The sequence below is a fragment of the Balaenoptera borealis genome, assembly GCF_965194805.1.
Source record: "Balaenoptera borealis genome assembly, chromosome: 14".
NCBI lineage: Eukaryota > Metazoa > Chordata > Mammalia > Artiodactyla > Balaenopteridae > Balaenoptera > Balaenoptera borealis.
In genome coordinates, this window is record NC_138875.1 from 41571935 (window position 1) to 41589169 (window position 17235).

At 39.4% G+C, this 17235-nt stretch overlaps 1 protein-coding gene across 4 annotated transcripts in view; it reads right to left on the minus strand.

The window, feature by feature from the left end:
• The window catches only part of MAPRE2 (microtubule associated protein RP/EB family member 2), a 163302-nt gene that overhangs the window by 64053 nt on the left and 82014 nt on the right, over positions 1–17235 (minus strand). For 3 of the 4 annotated variants that reach the window (XM_082354397.1, XM_082354396.1, XM_082354398.1), the window contains one exon: positions 7577–7704. The exons of the other annotated variant lie outside the window; for it this stretch is intronic. In XM_082354397.1, the coding sequence (XP_082210523.1) occupies positions 7577–7697 (121 nt within the window). In that variant the 5' untranslated portion in view covers positions 7698–7704. The remainder of the gene's footprint in view (positions 1–7576; positions 7705–17235) is intronic. 4 annotated transcript variants of the gene reach the window in all.

The window sequence follows — 17235 nt, forward strand, 5'->3', positions numbered from 1 at the left end:
GTATCATCATATGCTAAGCATCTTATCATAAAGCAAAGACAAAATCAGAAGAGAAGGAGTTCTAAAAGTTTCTGAAATTAGAATTATGAATCACAAAACCCAACATGTTCTTGGGCTCCAGCCCTATGATTCCCACACCCTTCACCAATATTTCTGGGGCTGTTGAGTCAGAGCTCCAGGCATAACACTAACAGAGTCAGTGTTGGGGATTTGGAGGTTCATTCCTTGGTCTAAGCCCTATACTCTCATCAGTATCACCTTCATCACCTGGACACACCCCACACTTCTTTTGATGACCTGCCCCCAGTACAACAATTCTCATTTCCAAACTCACAACCACAGACCCATTCATGGTTTTGGAGCAGGTGAAACCTGGCAGAGTCTTACTATAGTAGATTAGAAGAAAAAGTATCTGAACCCAAGGGGAGATTGCATGATAAAGATTTTGCGAATTAGTGATATACTTACTAAGAACCCTGAAGACAGGATTCATCTATGTCATCTGGGAATTTTCCCAGATAAGGGAAAACAGTAAAAGATGAAAGTCTAGGATTTAATTAAGGGTACTGCCTTGTACAAATTCCTGCAATTATTAAATTTTTTGACTTTATTGAGAATTCTCAAAGGCAATCATTAGTTAAAATTTCTAATAACATGTCACCAATTTGCTTTGTTCCTGTTAAGACACAATATTAAGTTCATAGTGATTACATGTTCCTTGATTTTTTGTTAGTATATAAACTGCCAGTCTTCATTCCAGGTGATCTGTTTTCCCTGTTTCACTTCCCCTAGTTTATGGTGTTCATTCCTACTTAGGAGGGATTCCAGTAGAAATGGGTAAGAAAAGAAACGACACATCTGTAGGTCTGTCCCTCTGGAAAATACTAACGTAGCTGCCCGACACCTATTCAGTTAGAGGCCTGCCCAGTTATTGCATCACTGAGGACTGGCTTTACGGAACTGAAAATATTTGTTGCATTTCTTCCAAAGAACTGAGCAATTCCATGGTTTCCTGGGAAAATCCCAGATGTATGCACAGTTTCTTCAAAGAAATAGAGTAAAAACAATTTTCACATACTCATATGATATCATCCGGAAAAACTCTACATTTCTCTTAGAGAAACAACATACTTCATGTATTTAAGGGCTGGACCTAATAAAACACACATTATCCTGTGTCCTGGTCACCCCATGTGACTCAAGAGGAGGATTTCTGAGGTGTTTCACAAACTTTGGCCATTCTACAGCCATTCGAAGGCAGCACCCACTAACTCCCAAAGAATCTGAAGGAAGGTGTTTCTCCGCAGACTCGCTGTGTTCCCCACCTCTCCTTTGTAAGCTCAAAGCTCTTCCAAAACAGCACTGGCCACAGCGTGCTTTCTAGTTTTCTGCAGGACAGTGCCCTGCCGTACTGAACTCTTAGAGGACCACGACCCCATCTTATTAATCCAGATCCTCAGGGCCTAGGCCGAAGAAGGGCTCAAAACATGTGTAAATAAAAGTAAATTGATTGTCAGAACTTAATACAGTAATGAGACAGATGAAGAGATGGCTGACTGCTTTCAGTATCAATACATATACGTGTGTGTGTGTGTATATATATCGATACATATATCATCTATGTAAAAAAACAAAATTTATAGGGGCAGTTGGATAAATGGAGGTGAATGCATACACTTTTTTCCACTATGGTATTTAGCATTACAAAATGCAGTAAACAGAAAAACCACAACAAAAACACCGATTTATGTTTATTTTTGGTAACAAAGTAGCAAATATCTATAAACAAACATGTTTAGAAGGAAAAATATACCACTGTATCCCATATTCTGCTCAAAAAGTAAACTCCCTTTCGACTGGTACATTAGCGGAAACACAGGAGTGTATTATCCACTGCAACAACTGAACCCCATGTTGGACCTCCCTCCCCCCCATTTTCCAACTCACTTTTTGCCCACCCCCCTGCCCCGCTCGCCAATTAGTTGGTTTGCTGAGACCAAGCAAACGGATTTTAAAATTAACTTCAGCAAAATAAAATCAGAGAAAACCTGTCAGCAAAACCCCTAAAACCCCATCTCTCTACATAATACGTCACCAATATGAATAATATTCCACTATAGTACAATTACATCTGTAACAACAGTAACACAAGCCAAGATGACTTAACGTTCTGAAAGCAAATAACAGTCTATGATTTTAGAAAGCTAAGTAAGCTCTGGAGCTACCAGACATCGACAAAATATCCTTACTTGCTTTCAGTTCAAGAGAGCCAACTCTCTTGAGAAGGTCTACTAAATTTAGACTCTGAGCTGATTTCATCACTAACCTGTCCTCCTGACAGAGGTCTCTGCAGACAGGAGGAAGAAGGTACAGGGGACCTCATACTAGGGTGAGATCAACCTATTTCACAGGCACAGACTGCAGCCAAAAACGTCACAAAGAACGCTCTGCTGGGCTCAAAGCACCTGTCCTACAGGGCCCAGGCACGGCTGACAACCACACCTCTGAATCCTGCGGTGTTACTGTAAAGCCTAGCCCCTTCTGGGAGCCACAAAGGACTGAGAATTGTCATTTTTGACTCTGACATGACCAGCTGGATTCAGGAACTTTCCTGGAAGAAGAAAACACCAAAAACTTGATCCAAGACAAAGCTTGAAACAATGTGGAGAAGCACAAAATGAAGCTGAATCGAATCCTGATCATTTTTCTTTTTTTAAAAAAAAATTTATTTATTTATTTAATTTATTTTGGCTGTGCCAGGTCTTAGTTGCGGCACGCGGACTCTTAGTTGCAGCACGCATGCGGGATCTAGTCCCCTGACCAGGGATTGAACCCGGGCCCCCTACATTGGGAGCACAGAGTCTTACCCACTGGACCACCAGGGAAGTCCCTCTGTCTATTTTTTAATGCTAGTCAAGAAAAGATCAAAAATTTTCCATTCTAAAAAAAATGGTTTCATCCAAACCAAATTTTATTCAAATACTAAAATGCTCATGAAAATTACTGAGCTGTTATAACTAGCCTAGTGACAGTACTGGCATCTGAGCATCAGTGGTTTGCTTGTGCTGTGGACAGAGCGGGGAGGAGGAAAGGAAGGTGGCACAGAGAGAAGGGCAGCCTGCCTCTCTAGCCTCTCTCTCCCATGCATGGGAGAGTCGCTCGTCAGGTGCCCGCTGGCCAAGCTCTGGCAGCGACCCAGCAGTGGACCAATGGCTCTGCTGCCTGCATCCCAGGTGAGGGGAGAGGACTGGGACACAGAAAAATGGATGTCAGAAAAAAGTTTCAAAGGAAATTTGTATGTTAGAGCAGAGGATGGAGGGTGAAGAGGCAAAGGAAAGATACATTCCTTCCACTCCCAACCAACTCCCTGCCTCATTTCTTTTCACTCTTATGCCCCAGATAGTTCACTACCTTTTCTATCATCTCCAATATGGTACCTCGAGTCACTAAAGCGGATTTATAGGGATTCTTAGCACCATACTGCCCATTCTCTCTCTCTTTGAAAAAAATTTTTTATTTAAAAATTTTCGTTTTTTTCTCTTAACTATATGTCCATTCTCTCTCTTGAATCCTTTATAAAATACCTAGTAAACTGGTTTGAGCCGGTACTAAAGTAAAACCAAAATGTGTCACCCCACAAAAAGCCCTAAACATTTTATTAGGCAATTGAACTAAAAACATAAAATATTTTTAAGCCAAACAAATCTGGTATTTCATGTGGTTCAATCCCCCATCCCAACGTGGGGAATCCACAAATATTCATTTTCAAATCAAATGTAGATGAGCCGTATACTGTCATATTATTATAGGCAGTATTCATACCCACTGACAGACTGTTCATTTATACAGTCCAGCTTTTCACTTGAAACGTAAAGGTTGCTGTTCACAAGAAATGAATGCAAACTAAATATGCATATGACTGTATGACCCAGATTTCATGCCCAAAGACAATTTCATAAGGTTACATCCTTGGGATAAAATTAAGAGGAGAAAAGAGTGAGTCATTTTCATTCTTTTGCAACTTACTGCAACGTGTTTCTAAGTGTTAAACCTCATATCATCTCTCCTTTAAAAAGCTTTTAAAATGCTTATATGGAAACAAATGAGATGTTATATAAAAGCAGAAATTTCTGCAGAAAAAGGCACACACACGTGAAGCAGTATGTCAGTTCTTTATGAGCTAAAGAAAGCTGATGTTAGTTTTAATATTAGCTGGAGGGCAATCTCTTAGCTGGAAATTAAAAAAAAAGAAATAGGAAATAATGCAAATGGGGGAAAAAATGCCAAAGGGGGACTGCTAGGATTGGAACATAAACCTTTAGGAAAAAGAGTAAGGAACAATTTTATTGAACAAGAAAAAAAATCAGTTAAATATGTGAAGGTATTTTGTGTCTGTTTTTCCACAGCACACTGCTAAAATGATATCACACACAGTAAACTAAAGAAGTTAAAATGAAACTGAAAGGAAAAGATATTTTCCAAGAAATCTGACTGACTACTCATTAAGTATGCTGAGGATAAATCACTTAGGTCACCAATATTTGGTTTTGTTCTTATCCTAATAGCACTGTCCTAGCTGCCTTCAATGCCTTCTAGAACAAAGAAGGGTATAAATAAATAAATTCATAAATAAATAAAAAGATAGCACTTCCTGCTAAGTGCTATTGCTGAAGGCAAGAGAAAAGTCACAGACTAAATTATGAATGAGGAAATCGTGCCAGATAAATTTTGGATATTTTAACTTTACTTTTAGTGGTTTGGAGTTTCTGTAAAATGCACTGCAAGCTCTTGGGTGCAGCACAGAAGTACTTGGGGTGCTTGTTAGAATGAAGACTTTAGGCTTCACACATCCAGAGACACTGATTTAGAAGGTGAAGGATCCCAGGAACCTGCATTCTTAAGCAGCTTCTCAGAAGATTATAAATGCACATGGTCCGCAGTTCACACTCTGATGAAACTACTGCCTAAAATAAAAGACATGTCTCTCTACTGTGGACATTAACATGTTTTTCTGAGCCGAAACAAACAAACAAAAAAATACCCAAAAAACAAAAAACCAAGACAAACAAACAAAAAAACGTATTTCAATAAAGAAAGGAAACTTTAAATATAATTTAAATAAATATATATTTAAATATTCTTCTGAACCATCAACCTTGTAACCTTAGGTAACTAGTGAGTTATCCTAACGGAAATTATCTATTCTCATGATCAAAGTGGTTTCTACAGGTTTCATCAAGCCACACTGGATAGCAACATAGCTACATATGACTATAAAATGCACACCAATGCTTTCTTTAAGGAAACTGTACAAGAACTCTTCACAGATGCTACCAAGATTTTTGTTGAATTTGCCTTATATGAAAGTTGAAAGATATGCAAAGAAATTATACATATTTATATAAATAATAGGTACACACACATATATATGCACACATACACTCCAGCCTTTATTACTACTGTATCTAAAAATTCGAATTTGCTTCTCATTTCATTTGTCAGCAAAAACTCCCCAAGTGCATTACATAGGAAGCTCCTTACGGGCTCCTTCAACACTTTAGAGCCATGACTGGCAATTTCCTCTATGACTCTTTTTCTTATCTCCTTCCTCCCTGTGTCTCTTTTTCTTTGATAACCAACCCCATGACCCTTATCCACAGGTACATACAGCCACTTTATGGGAAAGATACACAGTTTTGTCTTTGCCCCACAGCAGTTTCCAACTGATTTTCATTCATCTCAATATGAACATTTCTGAGGGAAGAGTATGTGTCAGGCCCTATGGAGAAACGGACCCACAAGTACAATATAAAGTGGTATTCGCTATTAACAGAAAAGGGATGGCTAATAACAGAAAACACTCTGGGTTGCTTTTCCTCCAGCAAATTAAAAATAAAATATTAGAGAGCTCCAGAACGCACAGCAAGAACGGCACCATAAAACTTGACTGAGTGGAGATTTGCAGTTGAGAAGCATGCAACAGGGGCTGTTCCTGTCAGTAATTTTTAGAAGTCATTTCAACAGGCCAACAACACATACCTGGGGCGCCATCATAGTCTAAGTCAGCTTTTTTCTAGCTCGTACTGCAGGGCAAAGAACTGGCCGGTTAGCATCCGTTATTGACCTTGCAAATCACAGTATTGATATTAGAGGCCTGGGCGCAGGAAGGGTGGGTGAGGCAATGCCTAGGTTCTGGCCACCCTCACTGTCTTGCTCATGAGAAAACAGTGATGGGAGAAGAGGTGTCAGTAGATGGGAAGTTTGTCTGCTAGTCGATTCTAATCCAGTCTAGATGTGGAGAAGGGAGAGTGTATTCACTGAGGGGTTGGATTTGGGCACATCTGAGAGTGACTAGTGCAGGCGTTCCAAATTCTGACGGCACCGCATGAAATCCTTCTACACATGACCCACTGAGAAAGCCAGCAGAACGCCTTTCTGCTGCCCCAGCACCACTGCGCCAGCTCTACCTGATGACTATTTTGTACCTATCATGTCTTGTGGGATTTCACATGAATACATTTCAGTAATATTTTCTAGTAACACCATTTCCGGTCAGAGCCAGAGGCAAAGAGGAAATCTCTTACCTGTTAGTTCACAAGAAGAAAATACTTCCTGTTCCCAAAGGAAGACTATTTCTTTGATAAATACTCTAACCTAAGAATGAATTACTTTACTAGTGACATGTTCTTTAACAAGCCCCTACTTTATCATTAAAGTCAAATCTTTTCTTTTTTAAAACAAGTTTAGCTCAATACGCATTCCCTGCAGACCTACTTTATAGCAGGCGGGCAGGGTGCCACCTCAGACACATGACAAAGGATGAAACACAGTCCTGTCCTCAAGGGCTCTGGGTACCTTCAGGGGAGTAACAGCTGGACCTTCTAACACAGTGTGGCATGCATTCTTCTGCAAGGGTGGGCACAGCCTTCCATGAACATTGTGGAGCCTGGGAGATCTGGGGGACCCTTCGGGGGGGTGACAACCGAGTTGGATTTTAAAGTGTGAACGAGATTTTACTGCAAATGAAAAGAAGGGCAAAGGGAGCCTGAAAAAAAGCTGTGGGACGCAAAAGGGAAGGAGTCTTTAGGGAACAAAGAGTATTTTGTGCGACTGAGGCACAGGGGAGAGAGATGTAGATAATGACACCAAGGAGATGGGCTGCAGCCAGAACAGAAAGGACCTTATCAGCCACATCAAGGAGTGGATTTTATCCTGTAGGAAGGACAGTGTGGAGCCTGGAAGGTTTTTAAGGAGAGGTGTTGCAGGACCCAATCTGCATATTAGGAGGAGACATGTGGTGGCTGACAGGGGATGATGGAGAAGAGGCTGGGAGACCAGTTACAGAGCTTAAGTGAGACCGTTCGTAACATGTGTCGTGGAGGCTCGAGGCTCTTAGGTGGCCATCATTTCCCCCCATATGTTCTTCAATTATATCTGAGCTTTCCCCCTTTAATTATATATCAATACGGATACATATATTTTTTCCTATCCAAAATACATCATCTGTGGTTCATAAAATCACATTCCACACAATAGGGAGTAAACGTTTACGTAAATACTTAAAAGAATCTCTTACCTGAACAAAGCTGTTCCACTTTCGTGTAGTTTAAAGATACTATGTCATTAACCCAGGCAATGATGTCATGTCTGCTCATAGTCTCTTGGGTTATCGAGGTAGAATACACATTGACTGCCATTCCCCAACTAGAAAAAACAAACAAACAAAGTTTATTTACCTACAAGGAAAAAATTAACTCAGAAAGATGACAGACATCCATTCAAGCTCTGGATCCCTGACAGAACTCCAGCGCTTGTAAAAGTCCTGCTCTGGCTAAGCCCTTTCTCTTCCCTTTCTCTCTGTTCTACATATTTGCTATAATATGGTTAAATCTCATATATTGTTCATGCAGTATCATTTTTTGTCTCCCTCAACTTGACTCAAATGTTCTTCAGGTTCTGAGATTCCTAATCTCTCATGTAATTTAGTGTGTGTCTCACTTAGAAGGTAAGTTGGGGAATTCCCTGGTGGTCCAGCGGTTAGGACTCCACGCTCTGACTGCCAAGGGCCTGGGTTCAATCCCTGGATGGGGAACTAAGATCCCATGAGCCATGCGGCGCACGCAAAAAAAAAAAAAAGTGAGTTGGGAATATTTTTTATCAGCTTTAGAGAAAAGGAAATTCACTTTAGAAACAGGTTACAAATACACTTCATTAAAAAAAAATCCTTGGGACTTCCCTGGTGGCGCAGTGGTTAAGAATCCACCTGCCAATGCGGGGGACATTGGTTCCAGCCCTGGTCCGGGAAGATCCCACATGCAGCGGAGCAGCTAAGCCCGTCCGCCACAACTACTGAATCTGCGCTCTAGAGCCCGAGAGCCACAACTACTGAGCCCACGTGCCAGAACTACGGAAGCCCGCGTGCCTAGAGCCCATGCTCCGCAACAAGAGAAGCCACCACAATGAGAAGCCCGCGCACCGCGATGAAGAGTAGCTCCCGCTCGCCGCAACTAGAGAAAGCCTGCGCGCAGCAACGAAGACCGAACGCAGCCAAAAATTAATAAATAAATTTATTTAAAAAAAAAAAAAGAAGAAGAAAAGTCCTCACCTGATAGTCTCTATCCCTAAAAGCTTTGGACAAAGCCTTGGAAAAAAAAGTATACAAAAAGTATTTGGATAATCTGGAAGTCCTGCCTGACTGCACGACTCTTCCTTTCAGCTATGATTGTTAATATACTTCTGACCATTTCATGACACTATTTCCCCCAACTTTTTGCTGGAGGGGCACACACTGGCCACAGAAAAGGTAACAGAAAAGGTTTGTTTTGCTTAAAATGCTTTAATAGCTAGAGTTCAGTGTAATTGGTTTCCTTTTTTTAATTAATAAACTTTATTTTTTAGAGCAGCTTTAGGTTCACTGCAGAATTGAGTGGAAGGTACAGAGTTTTCCCACATACCCCCCTGTCCTCCACTGCTCCCCCCAATCTCCCCAACCGGCTGGTAAATGTTAAAATTGGTGAACCTACAATGATACATTATCACCCAGGTTCCATAGTTTACATTAGGTTCACTCTTGGTGTTATACATTGTGCAGGCTGTGACAAATGTACAGTGCCATATATCCACCACTGTAGTACCGTACAGAATAGCTTCAGTGCCCTAAAAATCCTCTGTGCTCTGCTGATTCATCCCTCCCTCCCACCATTCCTGGCAACCACTGATTTCTTTTAATGTCTCCATAGTTTTACCTTTTCCAGAATGTCACATAGTTGGAACCATAGACTGGCTTCTTTCAGTAATGCACATTTAAAGTGCCTCCATGCCTTTTCATGGCTTGAGAGCTCACTTCTTTTTAGCGGTGAATAATACTGCACTGTCTGAATGTACCACTCACCTACTGAAAGACATCTTGGTTGCCATCAAGTTTTGGCAATTATGAATAAAGCTGCTATAAATATCCCTGTGCAGGTTTTTATAAGTTTTCATTCATTTGGGTAAATACTGAACAGCATGACTGATGGGTTGCATGGTAAGAGTATATTCAATTTTATAAGAAACTGCCAAACTGTCTTGCAAAGTCGCTGCACCATTTTGCATTCCCAACAGCAATGAATGAAAGTTACTATAGATTGGTTTGCATTTTCTAGAATTTTCTATAAATAGAATCACATAGTATATACATTTGTATGGCTTCTTTCATAAAACTGTGAGATCCATGTTGCACTGTGTATCAGTAGTTCACACCTTTTCATTGCTGAGTAGTGTTCCATTGTATGTATATATTGAGTTTGTTTATTCATTTACCTGTTGATGGACATTTGGGTTGTTTACAATTTGGGGCTATTATAAATAAAGTCATTATGAACATTAAAAAAAAAAAAAAGAAAGTTCCGGGACTTCCCTGGTGGCGCAGTGATTGAGAATCCGCCCGCCGGTGCAGGTGACACAGGTTCGATCCCTGGTCTGGGGGGATCCCGCATGCCGCGGAGCAACTAGGCCTGTGCGCCTGCGCTCTGGAGCCAGTGAGCCACGACTGCTGGGCCCGCGCGCCTGGAGCCCGTGCTCTGCAGCGGGGGAGGCCACCACGGTGGGAGGCCCGCGCACCGCGGCGAAGGGTGGCCCCCGCTCGTCGCAGCTGGAGGGGGCCCATGCTCAGTAGCAGGGACTCAACGCAGCCAAAAAATAAATAAAATTACATAAATAAATAAAGGAAAATTCCTATTGCTTCGTATCTTCACCAAAATTTGGTATTGTTGGTATTTTGGATTTTGGCCATTCTAACAGGTGTACAGTGGTAACAAATTCTTTTTAATATTTAAACCTGGTTGAAATTTTGCAATTTTACTAATTTTGTACAATTATACCACACATAATTTTTTATAAAATGTGTGTATATATATATACACTTTTTTTTAAAATTAATTAATTTATTTATAGCTGTGTTGGGTCTTCGTTTCCGTGCGAGGGCTTTCTCTAGTTGCGGCGAGCGGGGGCCACTCTTCATTGCGGTGCGCGGGCCTCTCACTATCGCGGCCTCTCTTGTTGTGGAGCACAGGCTCCAGACGCGCAGGCTCAGTAGTTGTGGCTCACGGGCCCAGCTGCTCCGCGGCATGTGGGATCTTCCCAGACCAGGGCTCAAACCCGTGTCCCCTGCATTGGCAGGCAGACTCTCAACCACTGCGCCACCAGGGAAGCCCATATATACACTTTTATTTTGAAAGTTTTCTGATATATGCAAAAGGAGAGAGAACAGAATAACAAACCAGTTGTGTTCACTTCTTGGTTTCAACAATTATCTATACTTGGCCAACCCTGTTTCATTTATATTCCCATCAACACTCCCATCGTCCCACCCTCCGTCTCCCAAGCCAGATTACTTTGCAGTAAATGCCAAGCATCGTATGATCTCATCTCTAAGTATTTTTGTATGTGTCTCTAAAAGATAAGGACACTAAAAAGAAAACAAAACCACAACAGCATTATCACACCTAAAAATAAAATTTCTTAATATCATCAAATATGTATTATAATTTTGTTTCAATTTGTTTGAATCTGAATTCAAATAGGATTCATACATTGTGATTCTTTGATATGTACTTTCTTTCATCTATAGGTTTCTTCTCCATTTCCAATATTTCCCTTGCATTTAAAAAAAACTGTTGTTGAAGGAATGGGTTGTTTGTCTTGTAGAATTTCCACAATCTAGATTTTTCTCGCTGCATCCCATTGGTGCCTTTTAACATATTCCTCTCTCCCTTGTATTCCCAGAAACTGGTAATTTGACCTAGAAGCTTGCTTTGATTCAAGTTCTAATGGAGGAGAGGGGACAAGACTATTTCATGCAGTGTTTCAACTTCCATCAGGAGACACATACTGTCTGATTGACTCCTTAAGTGATATCGTTAGCCACTGATGGTATTTGCCTAGGTCCAACAACTCTTCAGAGACTTCAAAGTGATATCCTATTATTCATTCTTTTTTCTTAAATTGAAGCATAGTTGATTTATAATGTTGTATACATCAAAGTGATTCAGTCATACATACATACATATATATCCTTATATATTCTTTTCAGATTCTTTTCCATTATAGGTTATTTCAAGTTATTGAATATATTTCCCTGTGCTCTACAGTAGGTCCCTGTCGTTTATCTATTTTATACATACTAGTATGTATATGTTAATCCCAAACTCCTAATTTATCCCTCCCCCTGCCCCTTTCCCCTTTGGTAACCATGAGTTTGTTTTCCATGTCTGTGAGTCTGCTTCTGTTTTGTAAATAAGGTCAGTTGCATTTTATTTTTTAGATTCCACATGTAAGTGACATCATGTGATATTTGTCTTTCTCTGTCAGACTTACTCCACTTAGTGTGATAATCTCTAGGTCCATCCATGTTGCTGCAAATGGCATTATTTCATTTTTATACACACACACACACACACACACACACACATATACATACACACACACACACACACACACACACCTGTTGATGGACACTTAGGTTGCTTCAATGTCTTGGCTATTATAAGTAGTGCTGCTATGAACAATGGGGTCCATGTATCTTTTTGAATTAGTTTTCCTCTTTCCTGGATATATGCCCAGGAGTGGTATTGCTGGATCATATGGTAACTTTATTTTAGTTTTTTAAGGAACCTCCATACTGTTCTCCATAGTGGCTGCACCAATTTACATTCCCACCAACAGTGTAGGAGGGTTCCCTTTTCCCCACACCCTGTCCAGCATTTATTATTTGTAGACTTTTTGTTGATGGCCATTATGACCAGTGTGAGGTGGTACCTAATTGTAGTTTTGACTTGCATTTCTCTAATAATTAACAATATTGAACATCTTTTCATGTGCTTATCGGCCATCTATATGTCTTCTTTGGAGAAATGTCTATTTAGGTCTTCTGCCCATTTTGTATTGGGTTGTTTGTTTTTTGATATTGAGCTATATGAGCTGTTTGTATATTTAGGAAATTAAGCCCTTGTCAGTTGTATTGTTTGCAAATCTTTTCTCCCATTGCACTTTCATTTTGTTTATGGTTTCCTTTGCTGTGCAAAAGCTTATAAGTTTGATTAGGTCCCATCTGTTTATTTTTGCTTTTACTTCTATTACCTTGGGAGACTGATCTAAGAAGGTATTGCTACGATTTATGTCACAGAATGTTTTGCCTATGTTCTCTTCTAAGAGCTTTATAGTGTCATGTCTTATATGTAAGTCTTTAAGCCATCTTGGGGTTTTTTTTTTTTTATATATACATTTATTTATTTATTTTTGGCTGCGTTGGGTCTTTGTTGTTGTGCATGGGCTTTTTCCAATTGTGGCGAGTAGTGCCTACTCTTCGTTGCGGTGCATGGGCTTCTCATCACGGTGGCTTCTCTTGTTGCAAAGTACAGGCCCTAGGTGCGTGGGCTTCAGTAGTTGTGGCACATGGGCTCAGTAGTTGTGGCTCACAGGCTCTAGTGCGCAGGCTCAGTAGTTGTGGCACATGGGCTTAGTTGCTCTGCGGCATGTGGGATCTTCCTGGACCAGGGCTTGAACCCGTGTCCCCTGCATTGGCAGGCAGATTCTTAACCACTGCGCCACCAGGAAAGTCTGAGTTTATTTTTGTGTATGGTGTAAGAGAGTGTTCTAACCTCACTGATTTACATGCGGCTGTTCAGCTTTCCCAACACCACTTGCTGAAGAGACTGTCTTTTCTCCATTTTATATTCTTGTCTCCTTTGTTGAACACTAGTTAACCGCAGGTATGTGGGTTTATTTCTGGGCTCTCTATTCTGTTCCACTGATCCATATGTCTGTTTTTGTGCCAATACCACACTGTTTTGATTACTGTAGCTTTGTAGTATTGTCTGAAGTCCACGAGGGTTATGCCTCCAGCTTTCTTCTTTTTCCTCAGGATTGCTTTGGCAATTCTGGGTCTTTTGTGGTTCCATATAAGTTTTAGGATGATCTTTTCTAGTTGTGTGAAAAATGTCATGGGTAATTTGACAGAGATGGCATTAAATCTGTAGATTGCTTTGGATAGTATGGCCATTTTAACAATATTAATTCTTCCAATCCAAGAGCATGAGCTATCTTTCCATTTCTTTGAATGATCTTCAATTTCCTTTATCAATGTTTTATAGCTCTTAGCTTGTAAGTCTCTAACCTCCTTGGTCAGTTTTATTCCTAAGTCTTTTTTTTTTTTTGATGCAATTTTAAAAGGGATTTTTTTTTCTTTCTCTTTCTGATACTTCATTATTAGTGTAAAAAAGTGCAACAGATTTCCGTATATAAATCTTGTATCCTGATACCTTGCTGAATTTGTTTATCAGTTCTAATAGTTTTTGTGTGGAGTCTTTAGGGTTTTCTATAGAGAGTTTCATGACATCTGCATATAATGACAATTTTATCACTTCCCTTCCAATTTGGACTTTTATTTCTTTTTCTTGTCCAACTGCTGTGGCTAGGCCTTCCAATACTATGTTGAATAGAAGTGGTGAGAGTGGGCATCCTTGTCTTGTTCCAGAATTTAGTGGAAAGGTTTTCAGCTTTTCACTGTTGAGTATCATGTTGGCTGTGGGTTTGTCATAAATAGCTTCCATTATGTTGAACTACGTTCCCTCTATACCCATTTAGGTGAGAGTTTTTATCATGAATGGATGTTGAATTTCATCAAATGCTTTCCCTGCATCTATTGAAATGATCATGTGGTTTTTGTCTTTTCTTTTGTCGATGTGGTGTATCACACTAATTGATTTGCACATGTTGAACCATCCTCATGACCCTAGGATGAATCCAACTTGATCATGGTGTACGATCCTTTTTATGTGTTGTTGGATCCAGTTTGCTAATATATTGTTGAGGATTTCCACATCTACATTCATCAAAGATATTGGCCTGTAATTTTCTTTTTTGGTAGTGTCTTTGTCTGGTTTGGGTATCAGGGTGATGGTGGTTTCATAGAATGACTCTGGGAGTGCTCCCTCTTCTTCAGTCTTTTGGAAGAATCTGTGAAGGATCAGTATAAGTTCTTCTTTGCATGTTTGGTAGAATTCCCCAGTGAAGACATCTGGTCCTGGACTTGTGTTTTCAGGGAGTTTTTTAAATTACAGATTCTATTTAACTTCTAGCAATCGGTCTGTTCAAATTATCTACTTCTTCTTGATTCAGTTTTGGTGAGCTGTATGTTTCTAGAAACTTGTCCATTTCTTCTAGGTTGTCCAATTTGTTGGCATATAATTGTTCATACTATTCTCTTATGATTTTTTGTATTTCTGCTGTATTGGTTGTTATTCCTCCTCTTTCATTTCTTATTTTGTTTATTTGAGTCCTCTCTCTTTTCCTCTATTCATTCTTGATTTATTAGCTAGAATAATTCTACAAAGAGAAATTTCCCCTTTGAGATACTGATCATATAGGAAAGGCAGGATAGATGCCTGATCCTTTCCCTTTATTTACAGATTTTCAAAACAATGAGGTAAGTTCCTAATATTCTCCAAACATGACCAATGAGATTTTTATTTTTTAAGTGTAATTATGAACTCATGGATTTAAACACATTTGATATGTTTCAATCCAATGTAGTATATGCCTTTATTCAAACTGGTTTCTAGGTTCTTTTGAGAAGATCCTAGTAGTCTTTGCTAACTTCCCTGCTTTCTGGTATGACAAAATGCTTCAGGCTTGACTTGTACCTTCGCTGCCTTAGACCTAAAACCAGTCATTTCTCCAAGGGTTCCTTATTCCTTTGGTCACAAATGGTATTCAGAGATAATATTTTTAAGCACGACTATATAGGACAGAAAAATCTAGTCTTACAGGTTTTACACAAAAATCTATACATTATGAAATAGTTGTGTTTGGAATTCTTATTAACCCTAAAGCAACAAAAATCTGCTTTTTACCTAAAGTGGTAAGTGAAGATTTTATTATTTATAGATAGGTATAAAAATAAATATCCACCCATCCCCAGAAGCACCCTCGTCTCTAGATTCTCTTCGCCTGAAGATCTAAAAAAACTTATGTCACTGACATCCCAGATAATGTGACTAGAGTAACTGCTTTTCCACAACATTAATAAAAGGTTTTTCATTTTTTGGTTAATAACTTCCACTGTTTTCTTTAGTCTATCACTTAGTAAATAAAACCATTTGCTTTTAGTTACTAGTCAATTTTTAAAATCAACTATGTATATTACATAAAACCTCAGAAAAAAATTCAAAATTTTAAGTGTTTTGGACAGTCTGGTGTAATTTTCACATACTGGCATAATTTTTGGCAGTTCACGTAATTTTCTAATGGCTTTGCCTATAGGCAGTAGTGAGAAGCTTTTGCTTTACCAGGCGATGTATTGATGGAGGATGAGGCACCAAGGTCCAGAATTGTGCCAGATGGCATTAAGCCAAGTTGGGATGAAATTTTTGCTCTAGATGATTTAAAAACAAAACCAAACACAAAGTGGGACAGACACAATCAGATCTGTGTTTTAGAAAGATAATCCATATATAAGTGAGTAAAGATGTTCTGTGGTTACATAATAGAAAGAAATGTACAACCAAAGGGCAGGTAGAAGAGTTATGATAGCTTTTTAAAAATCCATAAGAACAAGGAAGCAAGTCATTTGCTGCAGGTTCTGTCAATGAATCACACCCTTTTCTGCGCCTTTATTGACAACGTTCACCAAAGGACAACAATCCTTTCATATCAAGACAGTCGGCTCACAACAGCAAGTAAAGCACTATCTGCCTTCAAGGAGCTCATTAAGATGACCAGGTAAACAATGGAATAGCACCAGATTTTTGCTTTAGTAATACTCCAGTTAATTAGTTACTAGACTCACCACTCTAACCTCTACCACATCCCCATCTCCATCTGACACAACTGCAATCCCTAGAAACCCTGCAGTAAGAACAACCATTGTTAAGGGACCTGTGGGAAAACTAGGATAGAGGACAGAGTAAGGGTGAATCAGTCAAGGTTAGGAATATTTCCTTACATTTTCTAAAATAAAACATTAAAAACACATTAAATAGATTTCCATATCTACTTCAAATTAACAGCAATGGACTCAACATAGTTAATTTCTGTTTACCATCCATGCTGATTAGAATATTCTTATAATCTATCTTGCTCCAAATTTTACCAAGATACTTCTAAATTCATTTCACTTTGTGGTTATCTCTCGCTCCCTTTATTAGTTCCCCATCCAAATGTGTGGCACCTTCAGATTTTATGAGGGAGAGCTGAGTCCTGATTCTCTCTCTGCGGAGAGGGAAGTGCTCTTCCCAACCTCTAGTAAGTCAGGGGGCAGCTAACATGGAAAAAGAATTCTATTTCTGCTCTGCCCATCCACTTTTTTCTCCCCTTAATTCCTTCAGAAAAAAGAAAACTTTTTCTTTCTACAGGTGCAACTTCAATACCTTCAAGCTTAAATTATTCAAGCTGACTCAACAGTTCGTAGAAGAAAATTTGTATTTTTCCAAAATTTATATGTTTTAAACTCAGGGTTGGTGGAGTTTAATAGTCTTAGCTCTTCTGTAGATATCCACTAGAATCTGAAGATTTCATTATAATTTCCTGGATGTCAACCTATATTACAATATAAAGGTGAAAGTACTGGTCCCTGCTTGTTCTTCAGAAATGTTGTGTGGATAACAAAAGGAATTCTTCTATCATTTTAGAGTTAAAGTGATACCATGCTCCCGTTTTGATTCTTGAAAAAATCCTGTGAGGGGAGCCGGTCAGGAA